At 33.9% G+C, this 19,268-nt stretch overlaps 1 protein-coding gene across 3 annotated transcripts in view; it reads right to left on the reverse strand.

Moving 5' to 3' along the window:
* Positions 1–4,136: 4,136 nt before the first annotated feature.
* The window catches only part of KNL1 (kinetochore scaffold 1), a 48,285-nt gene continuing 33,153 nt past the window's right edge, over positions 4,137–19,268 (reverse strand). For all 3 annotated transcript variants that reach the window (XM_006201650.4, XM_072962666.1, XM_072962665.1), the window contains 12 exons: positions 17,813–17,903; positions 17,105–17,221; positions 16,159–16,246; positions 12,607–12,684; positions 12,406–12,445; positions 11,425–11,526; positions 10,873–10,973; positions 8,682–8,750; positions 7,903–8,012; positions 7,581–7,699; positions 6,750–6,872; positions 4,137–5,976 (listed from right to left, as the gene is read on the reverse strand). In XM_006201650.4, the coding sequence (XP_006201712.2) occupies positions 5,877–5,976; positions 6,750–6,872; positions 7,581–7,699; positions 7,903–8,012; positions 8,682–8,750; positions 10,873–10,973; positions 11,425–11,526; positions 12,406–12,445; positions 12,607–12,684; positions 16,159–16,246; positions 17,105–17,221; positions 17,813–17,903 (1,138 nt within the window). In that variant the 3' untranslated portion in view covers positions 4,137–5,876. The remainder of the gene's footprint in view (positions 5,977–6,749; positions 6,873–7,580; positions 7,700–7,902; positions 8,013–8,681; positions 8,751–10,872; positions 10,974–11,424; positions 11,527–12,405; positions 12,446–12,606; positions 12,685–16,158; positions 16,247–17,104; positions 17,222–17,812; positions 17,904–19,268) is intronic.

The following is a 19,268-nucleotide window of genomic DNA, read 5'->3' on the forward strand; positions in this document are numbered from 1 at the left end:
CTTTCAAAACTCAGCAGTAAAAAAGACAGACAATTCAATTAGAAAATGGGCAGAAGACATGAACAGACATTTCATCAAATAAGACATACAGATGTCAAATAAACACAAAAAGATGTTAGCCATTAGGGAAATGCAAATTTAAACTACAATCGGTATCATCATACATGTTAGAATGGCGAATGTAAACTGTGGTAATACTTAATGCTGATGAGGCTGTAGAGAAACTGAATCTCTCATGCATTGTTGGTGGGCATGTAAAATGGTGCACCCACTCTGAAAAGTAGTATGGTAGTTTCTTATAAAACTAAACATAGACTTGTCTTATGACCCAGCAAGCTTCCTCTTGGGGATTTAAATCAAATAAATAAAAATGTACAGTCATACAAAACCTGATCATGAATATTATTAATAGGAGCTTCATTCAGAATAGCTAAAAACTGGAAACAGCCCAATAGTTTTCAGTAGGGGGATGATTAAACAAACTATGGTAAATCCATAGAGTGGGAATAATCCTCTGCAATAAAAAGGAATGATCTATTTATACACGTAACAACTTGGATGAACCGCAAAGGCATTATGCTGAGTGAAAAAAAGCTAGTATCAAAAGGTTTCGTACCAAGGTTGGGGGGTGTAGTTCAGTGGTAGAGCATGTGCTTAGCATGCACAAGGTCCTGGGCTCAATCCCCAGTACCTCAATTAAAACAAACAAACAAAGAAACAAACCTAATCACCTTCCCCCAAATAAAAAACAAACTAAAAAACCAACCAAACAAAAATAAATGAATAAACGGTTACATACCTCATAATTCCATTTATGTAACATTCTAAAATTGATAAAATTATACAGATGGAAAACACATTAGTGGTTGCCAGGGGATAAGGATGTAGGTGTGGGTGTGAATATAAAGTGGAAGCATAACTGTGTTGCTAGAGTAGTTTTGTATCTTGATCATAGTGATCATGGTGGTGGTTATACAAACCTATACGTGGGACAAAATTGCATAAAATTATACACACACACAAGTGAATTGCATGTAAAAACTAGTGGAAATGAATAAGGCCTGTAGTTACCTCATATAAATGGAATCATACAATATTTGTCCTTTTTTGTCTAGCTTATTTCGCTAAGCAAATTATTTTCAAGGTCCATTCATATTGTAGCATATATCAAAATTTTATTCCTTGTATGGCTGAGTAATATTCCATCATTACTATAATAAAAGATCACATATTATATTCTTCCATTTTTGGTATGTATATACCACATTTTGCTTATCCATTCATCTATTTTTAAAAAATGTATTCATTCTTCTTCTTTCTTCTTTTGGGGAGGGGACAGTTAGGTTTATTTATTTTTGGAGGAGGTACTGGGGATTGAGCCCAGGACCCCTGCATGCTAAGCATGTACTCTACCACTTGAGCTATATCTTCCCCACCATTCATCTGTTGCTATTGGATTGTTTTCCACCTTTTGGCTAATGTGACATGCTGCTATAAACATTAATGTACAAATATCTTTTCACGTGCCTGCTTTCAGTTCTTTTGGATAGATATACCTGGGGTTGGAATTGCTCAGTCATTTGGTGGTCCTATGTTTAATCTTTTGAGAAACTGTTAGTTTTCCACAGTGGCTGCATCCTTTTACATTCGCACCAGCAATAACAAGGTTCCAAATTCTCCACTTCCTACCCAATATTTATTATCCATTAAAAAATTATATTACCCATCCTAGTAGGTTTAAGGTGGTATCTCACTGTGGCTTGAATTTGCATTTCCCTAATGACGAATGATGTGAAGTATCTTTTGCATGCACTTTTTAGCCATTTGTTTATCTTCTTTGGAGAAATGTCTATTCAAATCCTTTGTGCATTTAAAAAACCAAGCTGTTTGTCTATTTATTGTGAAGTTTTAAGGATTCTTTATCTGGATACTTGACTCTTCTCAAATATAACTCGCAATTATTTTATCTTATTCTTTAGATTGTCTTTTCACTTTGATATTCTTTGATGCACAAGTTTTTATTCTGATGAAGTCTAATTTGTATATAGATTTTTGTTTGTGTGATGTCTAAAATTCCATAGCCCTAATCACATATAAACAAAATGTATACTCATACACTGAACTATTATTTGGCCATAGAAAGGAATGAAGAGCTGATATATATCGTAACTTGAATGAACCTTGGAACATTATGCTAAATGAAAGAAACCAGTCATAAAAGATCACATATTATATGCTTCCATTTATATGAAATGTCCAGAATAGGCAAATTCATAGTGATAAAAAGTAGATCACTAGTTGCTTTAGGGGTGAGGTGGGTGGAGGTGATGCGAAGATATGGGGCAATACCCAAGGCTATGGATTTAGTTTTGTTTTGCATGCAGGGACCCAGCATTTATACATGTGAGGTTGGGGGATGTTCACTCAGTCCAGCAGTGATCAAACCATGGAGTCCTGCACATGTAGTGCAAGCTCATGGCCTCCTCATGGCTGCACCTTTGGCAGCGCTTGTGCTCAGTTCCTGGCAAGATGGGATCCCAGGACATTTTAGCCATGCTTTGGGTCAGTTCAACCCTGTCTGCTTTGTGCGTGATTTTGCTGACATAGATGTAGCTACTGTAAGGTTCTAGCTGGTAATCACAGTTCCGGCATGCAGAGTAGAATGTGGTTCTTTTTGCCCTCCTTGGATAAAACATGTTACGTTTCTGGCAGAATATAATAATCATGAGTCCTGGTTCTTAGATCCCACCTGGCTCCACAGCAATGCCTATAGATTTATTTTTTATTGTAGTAAAAGACAAAATTTGACATCTTAACCATTTTTTAAGTGTATGGTTCAGTAGTGTTAAGTACACTGACATTGTTGTGCAATGTCACAATAATTGTATCTTCCACTGTATGTATATAACACATTTTGTTTATCCATTCATCCATGGATGGAGACTGGGATTGCTCATACCTTTTGGCTATTGTGAATATACTATGAACGTAAGTTTACAAATAACTATTAGAATCCCTGCTCTCATTTCCTTTGGGTATCTACCCAGAAATGGAATTGCTAGATCATGGTAATTTTACTTTTAAGTTTTGAATAACTACCATGTTGCTTTTCCATAGCAGCTGCATCATTTTACTTTCCCAGCGATGGTGCATAAGGGTTTCAATTTCTCTGCATCCTTGCCAACACTTAGTATCTTGTCTTTTTGATTACAGTAATTGTAGTGGGTGTGAGTGGTATCTCATTTTGGTTTTGATTTGCATTTCCCTAATGCAAATAATGAGCAAATTGAGTAGTCTGGCATTTTTTTGTTATTAAATTAAAGGAGTTCTTTGTGTATTCCGGATATTAAACCCTTATCAGATACATTACTTGTAAATATTTTCTTCCATTCTGTACATTACCTTTGTACTCTGTTGATTGTCCTTTGATGCACAGAAATTTTAGATTTTCATAGTTCAACTTACCAAATTTCACTTTTGTTGCCTGAGTTTTTGGTATCAAAGAAATCATTGCCAAATTCAATGCCGTGAAGTCTTACCCGTTTTCTTCTAAGTTTTATAGTTTTAGCTCTCACATTTAGATCTTTGATCCATTCTGAGTTAATTTTTGCATATGGTGTAAGGTAAGAAGAGTCCAACTTCATTCTTTTTTTGGGGGGGTGTGTAATTAGGTTTACTTATTTCTTTTTAATGGAAATACTGGGGATTGAACCCAGGACCTAAGCATGCTAAGCATGCATTCTACCACTAAGCTATACCCCCGCCTGCAACTTCATTCTTTTATATGTGGATATCCAATTTTCCCAGCACCATTTGTTGAAAAGTGTTTTGTTTTGTTTTGTTTGAGGGGTTAAAAATGTTCTAAAATTGTGGTGATGGTTGCACATACCTGTGAATATACTAAAAACCATTCAATCGTGCATCTTAATGGTGAGTCATATTATATGCGAATTATATTTCAATAAAGTTGTTTTAAAGAAAGGAAAGCAAAAAATATCCAGTAACCCAGATTGCTGGTCCCCACCCCCAGCACTTCTAATTCAGCAGTGCTGAGGCGAAGCTGATGCTGCTAGTCTAGGGACTATACTTTGAGAACCACTCTATTAGCTGATAAGAAATGACAGTTTCCTAAGAAATTTCAAAATAGTTTTCTTTTATTGTCTTTCAGAGACAGGGATAACTATGGTTTGTATACGGTTCTTTCATTAAGGCCCTGACATACTTTAATTTTATCTCAGTTTACAAATAGGTGGGTGTTCCTAAAGGGAGCTTTCTTAGGTATATCTTCAAAGACGTACTGGATACATCGTAAAAAACTTCACTTCATAGATACTTCTTTAGAAAGATTTCATATTATAAGCTTATTTTAATAGTGCAAAAAAAATCTGCTTCCAATCAGCGGGAAAACTTTCAAAGAATTTTATAAAAATAGCCAATACTTTGAACAAATACAAAATATCTAGGTAAATATTACAATTATGTACTCTAAACCCAAGAAAGCAGAGACTACCTTATAAACCAAATCATTCATGGAGCTGGTCATTTCAGGTTACTAAAATGCATAAAACAAAACTTAAGTTTTACAGAAAAGAAATAAAACAACTCCAGTTAAGAAAACTAATTTAAGTTTCATGGGAAACAGACCACATTGGTGACTTTAAACATTTTTCAAGGAATTCACAGAAATAGGGAACATCTACATCTTGATTTTTACACAAATGAGTTTTGTGCTGAGAAGCTTAAAAGACTGCTTGATCTTCTGACCAATAGCTCAGAAGTAAAAGCCAATCGAGACAGAAGATGGGACCCATAAGTAAGACTTTAACCTGATCTTAAAGTATAAAGCAAAATATTATGATAAATTAGTTTAAAAATCAAATATATTTTAGTTTAGACTTAAATATTAAAGAAACAAAAATTATTATAATTAGGATCTGACTAAAGATTGGATAAAGTTTTTTTCCATATTTGTCTTACAGATAATACTGATCATTCAATATCAATGGATATGCTTATTTTTGTGTATGAGAAGGGTATGGCTTGAGAAACCAATACTTACATTAAGTTCATTACCATTGCCAGAACTTGACAAAACTGGTGTTTTGGGTGTGATATTGTTTGAAGTTCATTATAAAAGGAGATTGAGAATCTTGCTAAAACTGCCCGGGCAGAAGGGTATCTCTCCATACATCTCTATGTATTTCTATATATATATCTCCTTACTACATCACAGACACAAAAACAATATTAATATATTTACATATATGTATTGGGCCAAAAATGAATTAACTTTCCCTACAAAATTATAATTATGAAAATACTAATAGACACTATATAATAAAGGAACCACTCAAGAAAAGATGGCAACCATTCCAATAGCTGAGTTCTATTGCTTTCTCTTAATAACATTTCAGGAATGGAGAAAAAGGATGAGCAGTTTGTAGATAGCGATGTCTACCCCAGAAATACCTGGTAGGCAGAAGTGAACAACCTAAAAATCATAGCCCTTTATATGGGAAAATGGCTAATGTTTTTGTCAGTGGTAACACCTCCTCTTACACTTGAAAGTTACTCCTTAGGACTTATACTAAAGCAGAGAGGACCACTTTAGTTAGGAGAAATTTTCCCTAAGTGTTCTACTACTTAAACCTTTGGTAGAAAGATGAACAAGTTGACAGCAGGCTATTTGAGGCCTTTCATCATTCCTGGCTGTAGAAATTTAAAAATGTACCATATAAATTAACTATAACGTCATCAGAAAGAATTTTACTAGGCTTCTATGACCTAAAGATAAAGATTAAATAGCGATGGAGACTCTGACATAATACTAAGTGTACTATGCACTGTAGTCCATGGGTCTAGTGGTAGAAAGGTAGTCAGTCCTTAAGCAGATCTCGGTAAATTTGCTTGACTACATTCTTTAGGTAGTTGTCTTCCAGTGGCACTTTAGATAGACTGGCAGTGATTTCATCTTGGCTGAAAAGAACACAAGGTCAATTAATTTTTCTGGAAACTTATACTTGTCTTCAATTCAGTGGAATTCACAAATTCAGTGGAATTTCAGTGGAATTCGTGTTTTTGGGTATAGGCTCTGAACCTCCTAGGAGGCACAAATAGGCCTTTCTAGAAACAGATTGTCCAGTTTGAACTGAAATTCCAAAAATTAGCCCTAAGAACCAATTCTGTATGTAACTGTGAGGTATCTTGACTTATCTGCCTTCTCTGGCAATAAAAATCTACAACTGTTGGTGTTTGCTGATAGATCTGAAGTGGGCATATTCTAAACTCTGTCATCTTGCAGTCTGTCAGCAGTATGTTCAAAAAGTCACAAAATATACAGTAGAGATGAATAGTTTTAGGTCTGTTTACATAGACTAATTGAGAAAAGCATGACTGTACAGCTTTTTAGAGATTATTTTGTTTTTAAAGCCATAAAAGTAGTTCAAATATGATCTGGGCTAAGCTTATGCAGGACTTTTTTTCCATCTTGATACCTGTTTTAGGTAGGAGTTGTCAAAAAGTAGAGCAATTATAAAAGAATAGACCAAAGGTCTGCAGCATCCACTGGAGACAGCAATGAAGGTCACTGACTTTAAAAGAACAAATACTTCAAAATGAAGTCAGAGAGAGCTGATATTTGGCTTTTGCTATGGTCTATTCATTTTCTGACCACTTTGAGGGATTTTTCAAAAGATATAACAAAGGTAAAAAAGTAGTTGGGAGTTCTTTCCTGCTGGCCCTTTACTCACCCAATGTTTCCAAGGTGTTTTTGAATAGAGAAAGGTAATGGGACAGATGGATAATGGGCTGAGAGAAACAAAGTTATCTCAAACTTTGCAAATGCTGCAGAGCTGGAGAATAAAAGTTTCAATCTGTAAAAGACAAGATCTTCAATTAAAAATAGAACACAAAATAGAATGAAACACAAATACATTTTCCTTTTACACTGGCATGTGAAACTTTGGTATAAATCATTTCTTGTCCTTATCCTTATCAAATGAACAGAGGGTAAAAGATCTGTAACAAAATATGATTATGGCTGCATTTTCATCATTAGTCACAAAACTGATTAATAAAATAAATTATTTTAATTATAAAGTTTTTGACTAATTACTTACTGTTACAGTTTGAGTTTTGTCCCCTAAAAATTCGTGTTGTAACTCTAATCCTAAGTACCTCAGAATGTGACCTTATTTGTAAATATTATTGCTGATTTAATGAGTTAAGATGAGGTCTTCCTGGAGTAGGATGAGCCCCTAATCTAAAATGACTGGTGTCCTAATAAAGAGAGGACATTCGGACACAGACATACACATAGGGAGAACATCCTGTGAAGATGAAAGGAGATGTTGGGATTATGTATTTACAATACATGCCAAAGACTGCCAGCAAATCACCAGAAGTTAGGAGAGAGGCTTCAAATAGATTCTCTTTCACAATCCTCAGAAGGAACTAACCCGGCTGACACCTCGATCTCAGACTTCCAGCCTCCAGAACTATGAGACAATAAATTTCTGTGGTTTAAGCCACCCAGTTTGTAGCACCTTGTTATGGCAGCCCTAGGCAACTAATACACTTACTCGGTATTATTCACATCTATGTTCATTAGGTTATAATTTGGTCCCCATCGCTTTAAAAATTCAATCTCCTCCCCAAGGAGTTTGCAATGGCTCACTACCAGTGAGATTTCTTGAAGCATCTGGGAAAAATAGAAAGAAAAAAAAAAGTTGAAAAGTATGAAAACATTTATGGTGTTTAGTGGCTCTTTTATAAAAAACCCTTGAAAGTTAAACAATTGAATATATTTATCATTTCAGGATCCACTATTAAATACATAAAATTTCACTTCTGCTTTTTGGTACAGATAACAATTTTCCTTTAAATACGTCAATCAGAAATTACCTTGGGTACCTGGTGCTGTGTTGTACATTTCTTTTTCCAGAATTCCTGTTGCTCAATGTACTGGAAAATAAGGTTATGAACTAAAAGGGAGGAAGGAGGAGCTTTATCCTCTGAGGAAGGGGAAAAAAAAATCAAAAGTGGAGTATTACTTACTATTCGTATGTTTTATATATATAATAGAAATATTATCTATAAATATCTTCAAATTACCAGATGTCTAAGTATCCTCTTCAATTTATTTTCAAACACATAAATTAACATATATAGTGAACATAAGACATTCTGATATAAATTCAAGCCTTTATCACATACAGAATAGAACTTAGTTAAAAGCATGGCCTTAAATGTAACATAGCCCTGAGTTTAAATTCTGGCTTTCCTTACTACCTGAGTAATCCTAAGCACAACACATTTCTTTTAAGCTGTAGTTACCTAATTTGTAAAATAGGGAGTAATACCTACTTCATAGTGTTGATGTAAGTAAATGCACATGCCTGATAATAGAGTGAGTACTCATATTGGTAATTTTTAAATTATGGAAATAGCTATTATTAATCATTGCTCAAGATCTAGCAATAACTTAAAAAAATTTCTTTTAAAACCCACCCAATATTTGAATAATACCCAAGCAGTTTTAAGTATAATACATATTTCTAAGCACCAATTATTATTATTGTTGTTGTTTATATTTAATTTAGTATGCAAAAGGATTCTCAAGGAGCAATTTGCACTTGTAAATTTCTAAGAAATTTTTGGTGGATTAAATATTTTGAACTTACCATCTAATAGAGACTGGAAATTCAGGTCAACAATCTTCCTATAGGCCTTGTTCAGGAAAGGGAGACCAACTAGGAAGAATCAGCATAAGAAGAATATTTCTTTTTATTATCTGATTTAAAGTGCATACAACTCAGTACTTTAGAATCCTACTCCTTCCGGGTAGCAGGGTTTTTCATAGGCAGCTGAAAGCTTATCCCTGAATCATATTATTCTCCGTGTATGGTAAAGTCTTCCCTGGGAATGTTGAACTATATTAATTGGCAGGTCTTTAAAGGAAATTTAAGGTGTGATACATTTTTGTAAATTTATCAGGGCCTCCTCCTTTGATCCCTAACTTCTGTGCAAAGATATTATTTTCAGGAACCATGTAAAGAAAATGACTGTGACCTCCCCATAACCATTATCTTTGTACAAATACACTGAAAATGATTTATGTGTTTAGTATTACAGCAATGAGTTTTAGGTAGCCAGGAGAGCTGATTGCTCTTCCAGAGACCAGAGTTACCTCCTGTCTCTCAAATTCTGATTCTTATCACTTTGTTGAATATTTTCTATGTATTCAGCACTGTGAACACAATAGTGAGACAAATAGACATAGTCAGTCCATGCTCTCAAGAAGCTTACAGCTCAAGGGGACACACAGATAACTGCATGAAGCAATTGTACTGCAGGAAACAATGAGAACATACACTAGGCAGGCAAGTAGCAGAGGGCAAGCAACAAGTAGCAGGAGAGCAAGTAGCAGAGGGAGTGAGTAAAAGAAGAGTCAGGGAAGACTTTGCTGAGAAAGTGACAACTGAGCTAAGTTCTTAAGGATTATTAGTTGACAATTATTTAGTGAAGAAGAGGTGCTATGGTCTGAATGTTTGTGCCCCCACTGCCAAATTCATCGCATTAGGAGGTGAGGTCTTTGGGATGTGCTTAGACCGTGAGGGTGGAGCCCTCATGAGTGGATTAATGCTCTTTAACAGAGACCCTGAAGAGCTAGCTAGGCCTTTGGTCATGTGAGGATACAATGAGAGAAGTCTGCAACCTGGAAGAAAGCCATCATCTGACCACGCTGGTACCCTTATCTTGGACTTCCAGCCTCCAGAACTGTGGGAAATAAATTTCTGTTGTTTATAAGCTACTCAGTTTATGGTATTTATTTACTTTTTTAATGGCAGCCTGGAAGGACTAAGACAGGAGAAAGAGCTTCCAGGCATAAGAAACATCAAGAAGAATGTTCTGAGGTAGGATGAAATATGACTGAGCATGAAAGACCATGCTCTTTTAAGGGAATGAAAGAAATCCATTTTGGCCAATGTGCAGTAAATAGTGTTAGGCAGGAAAAGGGGGAAAAATTCAAGTCAAGCAGGGCCTTACATTAAGTTTTTTTGATTTTAGTCTAAGAGTAGCAGGTGCATGAAAAGATTTTCAACAATCACTACTGCTACAAGAAGGAGAACAAAAAGGAGAGGAGAAGGAGAAGATCCAGAAAGACCAGCTATAGTGTTATTGTAGTCATTTAGGTTAGAGGTAACTATTGACAGAAGAGATGCAAATAAATGGGTGAATATTAAAAAATTAAAATCAGTAAGTCTTATCCATGATTTAGATACACCTGGTGAGGAAGAAAGAGGAATAGAGTGATTCCTAAGTTTTAATTTTGGACTTTGAACAGAAGTTGATGGTATTCATTTAGAAAAAGAACTTTTAAGGAGAATCGGGTTTGGGGGCTAGGAGATTATATAGATCCTAAGTTCTGGTTGGCCATGCTGAAGCTAACTGTTTCAAGAGGAAAAATACCTAAAGATACTGACAGAAGATTTCAACAAAATAGCTAGGACTCTGCCAAGTCACCATATAGAGATGTGTACCTACTTTGATAAGCCTGCCAATATGCACAGAATTTCCAATTAGCTCTTTAGGTTAGCTAAAGTGTAAAAAAAATAGTCAAGAATCACCAGCCATTAGAGTAAATTTTCGATCACAAAAGACAGATGGAAAAAAGGAACTCAGAGTAAACAGATGTGACTAGCAGGTGATCCATTACTTTAGATAGGCAAAATTTCTATTGTCTAATATAATTCAACAAAGGGCAACTTTCACTAGCTGAATTTTATTTTACTTTTTATTTAATAAAATAAAATTCTATTATCACAAATTATACACTTATCTGAGAGGAATGATCTCACTTTTGCCACTCACCTACTGGTTCTCCAAAGGTGATGGTAAGTTCTACTGTATCATAAAGAAAGGTGAATACAGCTTGATCATCACTCCACTCAATGACATCCCATTCAGACAAGCTGAAGAGAGATAAACAAGAGAGAAAACTTTCTTTTTTTTTTTTTGAGATAAAAGAAGAGAGTTAACTTATGATACCACCCAAACAGTACCAGTGGCAGCTTCTGGAGTTCTCCACTGGCTTGGGAGAAGATCATTATTTTAATTCAAATAGTGTGACTCTACAATCTTACGCTTTTGAGAGAAATTAACAATTGACTCAATCTTGTTATATAGTAGAGAAAAACCAAATCTTGGCAATATAAAATATTTTAAAATTGTAATTCCATAGCACTCCCACCTTGTATACTTTCAGCTTAGTGTTGAGTGTATTAACTTTTTTTGAGGATGCATTGTATTATAGGTTAAAAACAGTGATATACATTACAAACACATGTCAACTGTTCTAGTGAATTTAGACAACCTGGAAGGCACAGGATAAAAAACAAATTAAGACCACTTGCTTTTCCTTACCTCAACTGATCCAGTAGCTCTTCAGTTCTATTTGTTTGTTTTTGCACAAAGTCTATTTGAGCAAGGGTCTGCTCTTTCTGTACCTCCAGTTCTAAGAGATTTCTGCAAATCAAATGGAGTATTCACAGAAAGATAAAGCCACTGTCAGAGAATTCAGACTTCATTAAAATAAAAGTTTGTGACAAAAAGTCATGTGCTAAATGGATCCCCAGTGAGGCAAATGACATCCATTTTTGCATTTTTAGTTTTTTAGGTTTCTTTTGAGTAAGTATTAAACTAGAAGTGTGGGTCTAAATAAGAAAAGTCTAAATCAATGGTTCTCAAATTAGGGTCTATGAAAATATCCTTAGGGGTTCACATGTTAAGATTATTATTAAAATTTACATTTTGATGTTAAAAATATAAGCATAATACAGCAAAAGAATGCCCACCTTAAAACTGAGACATGCCATAATTTTGGTGCCTGCATTTGACTTTAATAAGTTTTTAGAACTAAATAAAACTTATCATTTGTTAGTCATTTTGCTAGGATCAGTTTAATTTTAGGCAAATATTCCACTTGTCAAATTAATGTTGTCAGTTGAAATTTTACTGGTTTTGTCATTATTTATACTTGATTTCTTTTAGTCTTATAGTCAAACAAGACTCATGAGTATAAGAAATATATACCTCATTTTATATTTATTTACACTTAAGTACAATACAAAAACAGTTTAATGCTATGTTTATTTTCTTTAATAGGATCTTGGTATTATTTAAGCTTGAGGAATACTGCTTTGGATTAATGCTCTGCAAACAATAAGTGCTTAGGAAATACTGTCGATTAAGATGGCCTCCAAGGTCAAATTCAAAGTGAAGCAGAAGCCCTGAATTAGCCTTAGTCTATACTCATGTCCTCAATCGTGTCAGTTTCTGGAGATAGGAAGTCATTTAGCCATGTCAAGTTTAGCATATTTTCTAACACTCAAATTGAAGGCTAACCTTTGAAGCTTTTCTTCCTCAGTTTTCAGCTGTTCCAGTTCTTTGAAAAGAAAAAGACAAATCTATCAGAATGTACACATTAAAATGTTGCACAAAAATCAACTATTTTATTGGAAGGTCTATCTCACTAATCTCACCTAAATAAATAAACTCAGTACAGAGGATTTCCCCCTCATTTATCTCCTTAATTAATTCAGTTACCTTTCTCTGCAGCTCTCATTTCAGAATCCCATTCTTCCATAGGATTGTCCGTCTCTTCATCCCCCAAATTCTTAGCTTCTAAAGTAGATAACATGCATTAGAACAACTCAGTCAAAAATAATTAAACAACCAGAGATGAAAAGAATAGATGGTCCCAAAATGAAGTGTTAAGAATACTTTATAAACATTCACCTTGCTCCACCTTTCCTTGCCAAAAAGCCCTAAACTATAATAATAATTTCATCTGAAGACTTGCTTCTAGTGGCAGACAAGTGAACTTGGAGCCATATGGCTATGATCTCCAACAGCAGCTTCTCAGGGGACACTTTGGGATGGAAATTGTTTATATATAATTTGTATATATCAAAGTTATTTTTATGCAACCCTATGGACTAAGCCGTAGCAGATACACATATATAAGTGCATACACACACACATATTTAAAAATTTTATTTTTGAAACTTGGAATCATCCTTAAAAGTCCTGTCTCCCCACATCCAAACCAACTTTTGATTTTCACCTCAAAAATATTTTCTGAATCTACTTTTTTTCTTAACCACCAGGCTCCCTTAATGTATGCTACTATCCTTTCTTAACCATACCAGTTCAGTAACTACTTAATTTCTTATTTTCACTCTTGATATATTCAAATCCAATGTCTACATAGCAGCCAGTACCCTTCAAATGGCTATTCACTGTTCTTAGAAAAAGTCAAAACTCCTTAAGAGGTCCTCCTTGGCCTAGCCCCTAAAGCTGACACCTCTAGCTTTATCTCAGACTGTGTTCCCTTTTGCTCTCTCCATTCTAGCCACAGTGGCCTTATTTCAGACCCTTGTACTTGGTATATTTTTTCCCATTGAAGGCCTTCTGCATGTGGTATTCATATTGAATAGTCTGCTCTCTCCTCTTTTCTCACTTTTACTCCTGTTCATTCTTCAGATCTTAGCTTAAATGCTACTTCCTCAGAGGGAAGCCTCTCTTGACCTGACTAGGTCAGTTTTCTGTTTCAGGACCTTATAGCACCATGTAACCTCTCTTCCATAGCAGTTACCATAAAACTGTTTAATTCTTATCATCTTTTCTAGACTAGAAGCTCAACAAGGGCATAAAGTTTCATTTTTAGTCACCATAGTATTCTTAGCACTGAACACTGTACAAGGCACATAATAAGTACTTAGTAATTTGTTCGAAGAAAAATGAGTAAGAAAGAAATAGGGAGCCATTCAGTGGCACCTAGAAAGGGGGTGTGGTTACTGGTATTTTTAAAGATAAGAAAGAGGTAAATATATCCAGGAGAGGAGGCACAGAGGTTGAATATACAAGAGATAAGGGAAAATCAGTGCTGTAAGATTCCTGAGAAGACAAGAGGGATGCAGCTCAAAGTTTAGGTGGAAAGACTGATCACAGGGAAAAGAAAGGAAGGATGAAAGAATGGATATAAACATATAAAAGTTTGGTTTGTTTGGCAGCAGGGATTTTAGAAGTTCTGGCCTAATGGCTTCTATTTTTTTTTTTTAATGGAGTGAAAAAGCAAGGTAATGAACAGAGGTGGGGCAGTCTAAGATTATGGAACTCATATACTTATTATCAAATTCAATGTATAAAACATGTACTAGGCACTTATTTGGTGGAAAGCATAGTGCTAAGAACTCTGAAGGATATGGAGAAAAATAAAAGCCAATCTTTACCCCCACGGAGCTCACAATTCAGTTAGGAAAATAAACTCTACAAAAGTAACTATAATAAGATGTGATAGGTACTATAAGAAGTGCTAACAAAATAGCCACGGTAGCTCCTTTGGTAAAACAAACAAACAAACAAACAAAAAACAGAAGGAGAATGCATTAGGCAAAGACAAAGTGGCAGGACTGTATAGAAATGAAAAGATTTAGTTGGAATTTAGGATGTGTAGGGAATAATAGTGAATTATGTAAGAAAGGAATACCTGAAAATGATTGTAGAGAATGTTAAATGTCAAGCTCAGGAATTTGGACTTCATTTTGTAATAAATGGGAAGACAGAAAAGTTTTTCAGGGGAGGAACATAATGAAAACTGTCCATAATTATTAATATGGCAGCAATGTGCAGGTTGGACTAGAAGGAGACAGACTTAAATTAATGGTATAAAAAGATTAGTTAGAAGACTTGGAAGTAGCACATGTCAGAATTAATGATAACCTTAATAGGAATGGGAAAGAATATAAGAGATGCTGAAGAAGCAGATATGACAGGACTTGATAAGAGAAACTCAAAGACAGTAAAAGTTTTGAGTTTTTATAATTTATAAGAATGGTGATGCCATTAATAGAGATAAGAAACATCACAAAGAGAACAAGTTTTCAGATTTTATTTTGCATATGGAAGACAATACATTCCATTTTGTTCCTATAAAGTTTAAGGTGCTTAAGGACATTTTCAGAGAGGTTTAGCAGGAAGCTGGAACTGTTAAGTCTGGAACTTAAAGAAAGAGGCTAAAGATGCCCTTATCCAAAATGATTATAAGCTACTTAAGGCCAAAAATCTGTGTATATAATATCTTTTTTCTGATGCTAAGTACAGTATCTGGCATGCAGTAAGGTGCTAAATAAATGATTGGTCAATTTAACTGAATTTGGGAATTATTCATATAAACACAATTTTTTTCTTTTTTTTATTTTTTTAATTGAGGTACAGTCAATTACAATGTGTCAATTTCCAGTGTAGAGCACAATGTCCCAGTCATGCATATACATACATATATTTGTTTTTATATTTTTTTACTAAAAGTTATTACAAGATATTGAACATAGTTCCCTGTGCTATACAGAAGAACTTTTAAAATCTATTTTTATACATAGTGGCTAACATTTGTAAATCTAAAACTCCCAAGTGTATTCCTTCCCACCCCTTTTCCCTGGGAACCATAATACTGTTTACTATATATAAACACAATTGTTAAGGCAGATGAAAGCATTAGGGGAGAGAAGAGAAATGAGTAGATAATAAAATCTAAATGCCTACATAAAAGGTTAGTTAGAGAAGGGCCAACAGAGGAGCTAAAAAGAACAGCCAGGAGAAAAGAATAGGGTTAGGTTTGTACAATATCATAGAGTTCTGGGAGAAGTAAGTTTCAGGAAGGAAAAAATAATGAGCAGTGTCAAATGCTGAAAAAGATCAAGATGGCTAAAGACTGAGAACTACCAAATATGATTATGGGAAATTCCATGATCTTTGAGAAAGCAGTTTCTGGACAACACTAACAAGTCGGGATTATGAGAGGTCAAACAAAGGATAGGTAAATTTTCAAATAGAGGTAAGTTCATTTATTTAAAAAAATCAACCCAAGATTATGGTCTAGGTTATGAAGAGCATTCCAAAGAGACTTATTATCTTGGGCATCTCTTGTTGATTGTGTTATGAATGACCACAGTAAAGGAGCTTTAATTTGCTCTAATTTAATGTCTCAAGATGCTAATACAAGGCTTCAGCATAATGCTACCAGTAATGCATACTGTAGGGAAGCATTTAGATAAAATTATATTTTCTTTTGGAAAAGTATTCAAGATACTTTACCTATTTCCACCTCAGTGAGACAGTTATCAATCTTCTTAAGTATGTTGTCCATCTCATCTATCCTTATTTGAAGTTTCTCCCTCTCATTCTAAACACACAATATAGACTGTCAAGTTAAATATCCAAACAAAATATTATAAAATTATAAATGGTTCAAATTGCTAATATAACTGCTACATCTAAATCATGAACAGGCAAATCTGGAAATGAAGCTCAAAGCTTCAAGCCTCATCTTAAAAATTTTTTTTAAAAGCATACATAACCGATTAATATAAACTCATTTTTTGTACTTTATTTCAGCAATTTCATGTAACATAAAATGTTAATATATATTACTTTAAAAACAGAGTTCATAAAAATGTTCTATAGTCAAATAAATATGGGAAACACTGGTCAAATAAACTTATATAATTTTTTCTTTTTACACTACCAAAAAACCCCAAAAACATTTCTGACCTTAGACTTTAATATGCTAGCTATTATATTTCTCCAAAAGGGGGATGATGCATGTAACATTCCCCAGACTTATTTGCCAGTGGAAAGTTTGTTAATGCAAGACTTTTCTTAAAGGATGATCATTTGGGGAAATGCTACTTTAAACATATGCACATATTTACACAGCTGTGTATGGACTCTGAGGAAGATAATACTACAGCATAGTCCTTAGCAATGGAAGATCAGAATCCTATATTTTTACATTTCAATATATATAATGGATAACAAATTTGAGATAAGACATAGGCCCAAATTAGTAAATATATTCTAGAATTACTCAAGATGCCAGGATTTGCTATTTTTGATAAATTTAACCCCATCTCTTATGAACAATTTTAAGTTAACCTAAGACTCTCATTCACATATCTCCTAAGGAACATTCTTCATATTCCACAGCCACTATAAAGTAACTTTAATAGATCTTTCTAAGCTCTTAACTGTCTCACATTACCTGAGCTGACTGCACCAGCTTGCTGTATAGAGCCACTTTTCCTTGGTGAGTGAAGACTTTAGTCATCTTGGTAAAACGTGATTTTATTTTGTTCAGATGAATTCCAAAGGCCTTTAGCTGTAAGGGAAAGTCAAAGGCTACACTGCACCAAAACAAATGTTAAAAAAGGCAAATGGTCTGGGAAGGCTGCTACAGCTGCTACATGCTGAACTTTGCCCATCCTAGCCTCTAATTCCTAAGGCTTCTAATTTGTAAATTTAATTCCACTTAATAGTTTAAGAACAGAATCAAAGATTTCAATTTTAATTTCTGCTTTTAATTCACTTATATTACAAATTAGAAAATGACAGGCTCTTAGTTAATAAAACTGCTTAAATATATTAGGGTACATATAAAATTAGTTGCTTATTATTTAATCATTTAAAATAGATCTTTCCATCATCTAAATCTGAATGAAAGGCAAACAAGAAGGAGGGAACTTTAAATAAATTTCAAATATATTTTACATATTAAACTAATCACTTAAGGTTTGGAAAGATTATATATTAACAACCATTTATGTATAACTAAATAATGCCTTGTTAACATACTATATCTGAGAAGTAATTAAAGAATTCATCACTAATTTATCAAATAACACAAATTTCACAATAAACATTGTTCAAAATGTCTATATTGATTTGCATTCAGAAAATGAGACAAAAGTACCTCCTCATCAGAGCAGTGTCTCATTTTTTCCCAGAGGTTCCTATTTACATCAGTCAACAGTTTATCTTGATTCAGTGCAGAAAGCTTTAATCTAAAATACAGAAAAGTTAATTAGCACAGAGTTCAGAAGTCAGCCAGAATGAATCAACTAAGATCTACAGGCATACTTAATTTAATTCTTCTTAATTCTTTTCTACATAAAGAGAATTCACTCAGGAACAGTAGCCAGCCTGAGTATTTCAGCAATTGTAGAACAGTTCAAGAATGTTATGATTCAAAAAAACTTCCCTCCCAAATAGAATGCTCATCTCAATGCTTCAACTTGTTCCAAAATGCTTACAAAGAATCCTTAAGGCCTGTGAATGCATAATTGTGATGTTGTAGTTATTATTTTAAGTAAAAGTTCCCAATTCAGTTCAAAGTCTTGTCTCACTTTTATAGAATAACATTACTAAAAGTAGCAAAGTTATATATAAGTCTCTTGTTAATAAGCAGAAGAAATAAATTTTCATTAGTGTAGGAAGATATTACATACAGGCACAGAGGTGCAAAGTCAAACAGCAGGGCACATCTAAACAGAATTTTCATTATATGCAAGAGCCTTCCTATGTCATTCAAAACAAAACATTCTCAGACAAATCATTTAAACATGAAGAACTTGTTCAGTGATGAAGCTCAGGACTTAGTACAGTGACTGGCACACTGTAGGTACTTGATACATATTTGGTGAATGAACAAACCAGAATAAGGCAAATCTGCAGTATTATAATTTAACAGCATCTTAAATTTCTAGTTTTAAAACTACGTAATTCTTTTCAATTTAATTATTTTTATTTATTGAAGTAACATTGGTTCATAACACTATATAAGTTTCACATGTGCATTGTATTTTGAAATTTGTGTATACTACAGTGTGCTTACCACCAAAAGTTTTAAAACCACATGATTCTTAAAAGATTATTTTATTTTTCTGTTTGTTAGATTGGTTCAAATTTAGTTCAATAGTTCTAGATAAGTATGACATAAACATTGTTTTGGGTTGCAAGTCCTCATTTACCTGCTTGAATCTAGATATACCTAATTTGTAAATTAGTTTGCAGCATCTTCTTATACCAAACCAAAACCACTGGACTATATTCTGAGTAAAAACCATGTTCTTTTATAAAAGCAAAGCAAAGGCAATTGTGATAAAATTATAAACCCAAAGGCAATCTTGATTTTAGGCACTATATATAAATCTCTAAAGGGTACTAACTTTTTTTAAAGATGTTCATTTACAATCAATTTATGATCTCATAATCTGATAATTATTGTTTATTAAGGACCTACTTTTGGCAAAGAATGGCATGAAAACTTTATATACAGTATTTCTACTGCTCATTTCTACCTACTAAGTAGGTATTATTATTCCCAATTGGTAAATGCGGAAATGAAGGCTAAAGGGCTTACATAAGGT

The sequence above is a fragment of the Vicugna pacos genome, chromosome 6, assembly GCF_048564905.1.
Source record: "Vicugna pacos chromosome 6, VicPac4, whole genome shotgun sequence".
NCBI classification, from domain to species: Eukaryota; Metazoa; Chordata; class Mammalia; order Artiodactyla; family Camelidae; genus Vicugna; species Vicugna pacos.